Here is a 6948-nt window from a genome sequence, read left to right as displayed (position 1 = left end):
AATTTGCACCTATATTTTCATGTTTTGTTTTATCCCGACAGAGAACTTACCCATTTTTTCTAATATTTTATAGATGTATGAATCTTCATATTTGGTAGTTCAAAATGGACGGTATGTTTACTTATTACTTCTATTGGTTTTGATAAATATTTGTAGCAGGTAACATGCTTCCACTTTTCAGTACGTACTGTAATTTGTAGATAGTATTTTTAAAATAATCGTATAGTGTGAATAAAAATTATCATACTTATAGTAGTTTGTTACCCAAACTACCACAAAGATTGACGTAGTATTAAGACCTGCGACTTTTTCATTTGTTCTAAATAATGAGTAAAGAGCATTGAGTAGCACAGTAGGACTTTCGAATTTACATGCATGAAATTGGGAAATTGCTGTCTCCTTTCATATAATGCTATTTCTCTTATCAAAATAAATACATACAATTTCCTTTCCCCAATTGGTACTTTATCTACTAAGTACCAAAGTTGTGCTAACTTTTTTCCCCTCAAGTAAAACCCATATTAACAATATCACCCACTTTAACTGCTAATAGCCGGTGCAGTACCCATCTGAATTTGGCCGTTATCGTTGCTGTTCTTCTCCGTTATCTTGGCTTCTTTCAGCTCTCTAGCCGTTTTTCTCCAGTCCCAGAAAGATCCAAACAATGCCTCCATTTCTTCTAGAGTCTTCCCTTGTGTTTCCGGCATCAACGTAAAGAAAAACACAAACGCCACCGCCGCCAATCCGAAGTACAAAAAGAACGCACCGCCAATTGTTATCGACTTTACCAGGGACAAAAACGTCATTGACACTACTCCACTTGTTACCCTGTTTACCGCCACACCTATACTGCATCCAGTTGCCCGTAGCCTCAACGGAAAAATCTCCGAACTGTAAACCCACGTTATTGGACCCATCCCGATTGAGAAAAGTGCCACGTAAGCCAACACCATTGTTATACTAAGTGCAATTGCCCAAACTACTTTTTGTTCAGATTGGTCAATGATTGTAAGTCCGGTGGCGAGTAGCAACAACGACAACACCATTCCGGCGACACTGGTTAACAGCAATGGCCGCCGGCCGGATTTGTCGAGCATGAATGTGGCTACGAGTATGAAAATTGTTTTGACGAATCCGACGGCTACGGTGGCGAGCAACTTGTCGTGATCGGATTTAATCCCTGCTTTTTCAAAAATCCTCGGGCTGTACAAAACGACGGCGTCGATTCCACTTGCTTGCTGAAAGAAATGAATTCCGACGCCGGTGAGTAGTATGTGACGGACGGCCGGCGTTGGTGAGAAGATCAATTCGCGCCATACGTTGTCGCCTTTAGGGCGTTTGGGTACCTCGACGATGTCGTCGTTGCAGTGTTCCGGTATGCCGGCGGCTGCTTTAATATCGGCGAGTCTTAACTGAGCTTCTTCTAAGGAATCGGAGGTTTTGTTCAGAACTCGCCTTGCATCGCCGAGTCGACCCTGCATCACGAGCCAACGAGGTGACTCAGGCATGGCGAGTACACTTACGGCTAAGAATACTGATGGGACTGCTCCGATTCCAAGCATGAATCGCCAACTCAAGTTAGTTGGAAGTCTTGAAAACGCGAAGTTAGACACGTAACCCAGCAATATACCTGCCATTAACAAATTTAAGCACGATTTTAATAGCATGTTGAATATTGTATAATCGCTTTTAAAATAATAGTAAATTTTTTTTTATACATATATATTCTATATGTTATATATAAAAATTATGCAAATTTTATATATTTTTTCGGCTATTAAATATGAATAATTTATGGCACATGCTAAACGCGAAAAAGTCTTTGAAATAATGCATAAGTACACTTACAAAATAAAGAGGAAATGTACAATGAATATTTGAGGTTTGCAGTATAGTCAACTAAATGGTAATTACATATAATTTCTAATAATCTTGAAAATAAGACCAATGATATACTATAATTAAATCATAATGCATAACGTAAATAAACTGTAAGTGTATATAGTTAAATTCTTAGTAGTATATTAAGCTTTAGTCAATTCATCATTTGCATAATTTCCTATTATCAAAATATATAAGTCTGATAAAATCACATGGTACCATTAATTAGCTGAAAGTAATTTTTCAGACAACTTTTTACAGGGGACAACTTGATTCATTTATAGGAACTTATTGAGTTTATACTGTCAACTTAGGTTATCGCTATCGCAATAATTTAGACTTACATTAACTTGTCACACTCATATTTGACCATTTGAATTTCACTCCTAACAGAGATTATCATGACGCCTTTACGTTTCCAACCAGAAGTAGAAATTTCAATCTTAACTTGGCAAAAATGAACATAGTTTAATTCTTATATTCACATTATGAAATTATTTAAAAAACAGATTTATAGAAAATATTAGTTGATGATGGCACGTAATCTATTACTACAACTGAATAAAGTACAAATCATTTTTACGATATTATAACATATAATTTTGAATTAAAATATAATGGAATAATAAATTAAGCTGGCATATTCGAGGAAATCTCTCCCTCCCTAGTCTCTCCCTGATCTTTTTCTTGTCTTCCCGGATTCTGCTGTCAGGTTACATTTATTATTAACACATGTTGTTGTTTGTCATTATTGACGAAAGAAAACGACAATTTCAACGTAGAACTCAAAGTCCCAAGTGGTAGGGACGAAACAAGAGAGTTAATTAAAATTACCACGTACCTCCATTAATGAAAACTTCCGGGAAGGAGGTTAGAAATCCGCGAGAAGACGCCGGCGAGACTTCGGCTGTGTAAACTGGAGCAACCATGAGTGCGTACCCGACTCCGACTCCGGCAACGAAACGACCCACCATGAGAAATGCATATGTGGTAGCAAAACCCATCAGAAGAGCTCCGGCAAAGAAGATTGCGGCAGCAACCACCATAGTGTACCGGCGGCCAATCCAGTCGGATGTACGGCCGGCGGCGGCAGAACCAAAGAGAGAGTAGATATTGAGGATTCCTACTAGAATCTCTACTTGGGTATCGGTGATATGGAGGTCTTTCTTAATGTAGATTATGGCTCCACTCATTACTCCAATATCTACATGAACCAAACCATTAAATAATTAACCATAAAGCAAATATTTATAAAATTTAAATTTGATAACTTCAATCTTTAAATTTTAACATTAACTTCATTACATGAAATTAAATTCTAAAAAAAAAGTTCATTACATGTTTTTTAAACTTATAAGTTAAAAGTTTAATACTTAGTATTTTACTAATTTTTCGCGTATATATATTGATATTCTGTGTTGAAAATGCTAGATTTAATGGAATTGGTTAATTATGTGCCACATGCATCCGCAAGGAAGGAAGGCGCGCGCTTGAAATGTTTGTTTCTGCGAGAGCAGCTTAAGGGGCCGTTTGGCAATAAAGATTTTTTCACTTTTTTTTAAAAAAAAAATTACTATTTTTTTAATCTAACATTTGGCCATGAAATTTTCACTTAAAGATGAATTTTGAAATTTTTTAAAAATTAAAAAACTCCAAAAGGCTATTTTTCAAAACTTCTACTTCAAATCACTCATAAAAAATTCAAAAGCAGTCAAAAATTATATTCATGTCCAAACACAATTCTAGCTTTCAAATATTATTTTTACTTTAAAAAAAAATCACTTTTTTCCGCAATTTTACCATTCTTATGTCCAAACGCCACTAAAGTTTTCACAATATTTTGTACGTTTCCTTTTTATGCTTTATCACAATATCTCTTGTGCATGAAAACGAATTAGAAAACTTTCTTTAACTAAAAAAGAATAAAAGAGAATGCTAGTCTTACAAATTAAAGAAAGCTTTGTCCAATGGAAAATTAATTGTTTTTGTCTTACAAAATAGAGATGTAGATAGATGAAAAGGGAGAGAATTCTTACCATAACCAAGCAAGATTGAAGCCAAAGAAGCTAAGAAAGAACAAGCTATTGCATATTTGTTTCTTTTTGGTTTCTTTGGAGGATCAAAATCCTGAATACTTGTAACTATCTGAGGTTGGCCATTATTACTGGCTAGTTTTTCTTCTGCCATGAGAGAAAAATAGATAGAGAGAAGATAGTAGAGAGTCACACAAGAGTGTATGGTTTAATTTTCTTGTGTTTATCACTGAGCTTTATATAGAAAAGGGCCCCTAAATTTGACCCAATATGATAAATTATGGAGCTTTTGGTGGTCCTTTTTTATTTTGTTTATTGAATCTTTACTTGACTCGTTTTTCTGATGTGGACATTTTCTTTTCACATTTAACTCTAACTAGCTCATTGCATATTTTTGCTCGTTTTTCTGATGCCGACATCTAGTTTTATTGCTACTATACACTTAACCATGTACAACTTGATACCATATAGTTTACCTCAATCCATGACTTAATTATCTTCTACCATTGAGCAGAAGAACTATGGTAAAAATTTAATCGCATCGGGTTTTAAACTAAGAAGTTATATTAATTTATGATTGTTAAGTAATTAATAAAATAAGATAGGATATATATGTGTCATATATTTATTTAGTTGATGTACACACTCGTTATGGGTAAATATTTTATTCCGAAGCATTAGGAACTACTACTAAAAGCTCTTTTATTTGGTGTATTTGCAGTGGTTGCTAAGTTTATAATCCTCTTTAGAATTGTTATCCAAAAGTTTTTCAAATATAGAAATTAAAGATCTAGTCAAACTAAACTCATTTTTTTTTTTCTATCATAGAAATGATGCGGATAATAATACCCACTATTAGATCACAAAGTGAATCTATATAATTACAGGAATTAGTCTGTTTCAGAAAAGATTGAACACATGAACTCATCCAAACAAATGGGAACCTACCATTTACCATTGAATCAAATTTAGAGCCGTTTGGCCATGAATTTTTTCACTTTTTACGATTTTTTTTTACTTTTTTTTAAATCTTTTCAATTTTCACTTGAAAATGAATTTTAGAATTTTTAGAAAATTAAAAAAACTCCAAAAAATTATTTTTTAAAATTTTCACTCAGATCACTCACAAAAATTCAAAAATAACCCAAAATTATATTTATATACAAGCACAATTCTAATTTTCAAATACCATTTTCATACTAAATAGGGTTAATTTTTTCTCTTTTTTTCAAAATTTTATACTCCCTTCGGTCCAAAATAAGTGATTTTTTGGCTTTTTTCTTGTGGTTTAAAATAAGTGATTTTTTCAGATTTCAAGAATGAATTAATTATTTTTTCCTACATTGCCCTTGGAGTAATTAATGTTGGAGTATGTGTTAGGAGTGTTTATCTGAAGAGATAATAAAGATTAATACGGTCAATTTCATTACTAATTAATGTTAAAAGATAAATTTTGTATTAAAACAACCAAAAAAAATTACTTTTTTGGACGGAGGGAGTAATTCTTATGTCCAAACGTCCATTTTTAATGAGTAGTAGGAAAAAAGAATCTTTCCTTGATCTGTTGGTCATTTGCTAGATGAGAAAAGTCAACGAGATTATCGGCCATACCTAGGAGGACATTTTTATTTAAAAATTTGTGGGATCCAATGAACCCTATCCAGTTGCTCCATTTAGGTTAGCTGGTTCCTTCTGTCAATTATTGTAGTTAATTACTCATATATCGCTAGATCAAACATTAATTTTTGGTAGTTTAGAATGATGCGATATTATATTCTAAGGGCTCGTTTGGTAAATTCGAATTTTTTTCACTTTTTTTTCAAATCAATGTTTATCCATGAAGTTCTCAATTTCAGTTGAGGATGAATTTCGGAATTTTTCGAAAATTTAAAAAAATCTAAAAAGCTATATTTCCAAATTTTCACTTCAGATCACTCTTAAAATTCAAAAAACAACCCAAAATTGTATTCATGTCCAAACACAACTCTAATTTTCAAATACCATATTCACTTACAAAAAATTTCTCACTTTTTTTTTGAAAATTTACCATTCTTATGTCCAAGCGCTCACTAATTAAGGCCTCTTAATGAAGAAAATTATTTTTTTTGGAGTCCGAACATTAACTGAACTGCGCAACCAAGATATTTCTAAATTTTATATTGTCGGCTAACTTAATCAAAATTACCCAATAATTGCACAAAACACATAAGCTCTTTAGGAGTTTCTTTAGATGTTGTAAGCACTAAAGCTATTAAACTAGAAAACAGTCAAATCCATGTGCTTATTATAGGACGTAGTTAAGCTATATGATGCAATCTTTAAATTGGAATTTGCAAATCCTAAAGTATAAAGTTCTTTATTTTCCACAAGGAGAAAGGCAAAGCAAACAGTATATGTTTGTCAAACTTGACTACTTGCACGTATATTAGAGTTTTCCCAGTTCTAGAATTGTTTTTACTGAAAAAGGGAACTGCTTTTAAAGCTTGGCGAACATGAATTTGCATGTCATATTCTAATAATCTTTGAATATAATGCCATATATTTGGCATGAATATGATATGCAATATACCATTATTATAATATAGTCAATATCAAAACCAATGATTTTGACGTTAAGGAAAATAACTTGCACCATATACCAAACCTATTCACATGATTTCATTTCATAAAAACAAGAGGATTACGCATGTTAAGAAAAATAAAATTAAAGTATTACTTCTGCGGATTTCTAGCTGCAATTTGCATTACTTAAAAACATATTGAGAAAACAAAAACTAAAAATATATTGATCTAGACGTAACAAGTTGGCATTAATTTGCTTTTGTTTGTATTTTCCTTTCCTTTTTTTTTTTCTTCTGGTTCGGTCCCATTATTCTTGTTTGTTTGTTTGGGTTTTCCAGGAAACAAGAAAAACATACAAAAATTCTTCTTATTTTTCTTTTTTCTGTTTCCTTCGGAGTAATGATAATATATAAATAATCTGTGTTTACAGTCAACACATAAAGATCTAACTCTGTTCTATATCTGCACATTA

General features: G+C 32.5%; 1 protein-coding gene across 1 annotated transcript; it reads right to left on the bottom strand.

Moving 5' to 3' along the window:
* Nucleotides 1-381: 381 nt before the first annotated feature.
* LOC104246456 (polyol transporter 5-like) lies at nucleotides 382-4133 on the bottom strand. The gene is made up of 3 exons (XM_009802266.2): nucleotides 3918-4133; nucleotides 2723-3085; nucleotides 382-1630 (listed from the first exon to the last, which is right to left on the bottom strand). The coding sequence occupies exons 1-3, from the start codon at nucleotides 4066-4068 to the stop codon at nucleotides 540-542; spliced, it is 1605 nt and encodes a 534-aa protein (XP_009800568.1). The 5' UTR covers nucleotides 4069-4133; the 3' UTR covers nucleotides 382-539.
* Between the last annotated feature and the right edge of the window lie 2815 nt (nucleotides 4134-6948).

This window comes from Nicotiana sylvestris, chromosome 1, assembly GCF_000393655.2.
Source record: "Nicotiana sylvestris chromosome 1, ASM39365v2, whole genome shotgun sequence".
NCBI classification, from domain to species: domain Eukaryota; kingdom Viridiplantae; phylum Streptophyta; class Magnoliopsida; order Solanales; family Solanaceae; genus Nicotiana; species Nicotiana sylvestris.
Note: the sequence above shows the minus strand (reverse complement) of the source record. Positions and strands in the feature narration are given on the sequence as shown.

What these genes read in the sequence shown, in the direction of transcription:
- LOC104246456 (XM_009802266.2), bottom strand. Translation starts at nt 4,068, where the DNA reads ATGGCAGAAGAAAAACTAGCCAGTAATAATGGCCAACCTCAGATAGTT. An exon ending in TTCAATCTTGCTTGGTTATG is followed by an intron (nt 3,086 to 3,917) that starts GTAAGAATTCTC and finishes TGGTTCATGTAG; the next exon opens with ATATTGGAGTAATGAGTGGA. An exon ending in GGAAGTTTTCATTAATGGAG is followed by an intron (nt 1,631 to 2,722) that starts GTACGTGGTAAT and finishes TGTTAATGGCAG; the next exon opens with GTATATTGCTGGGTTACGTG.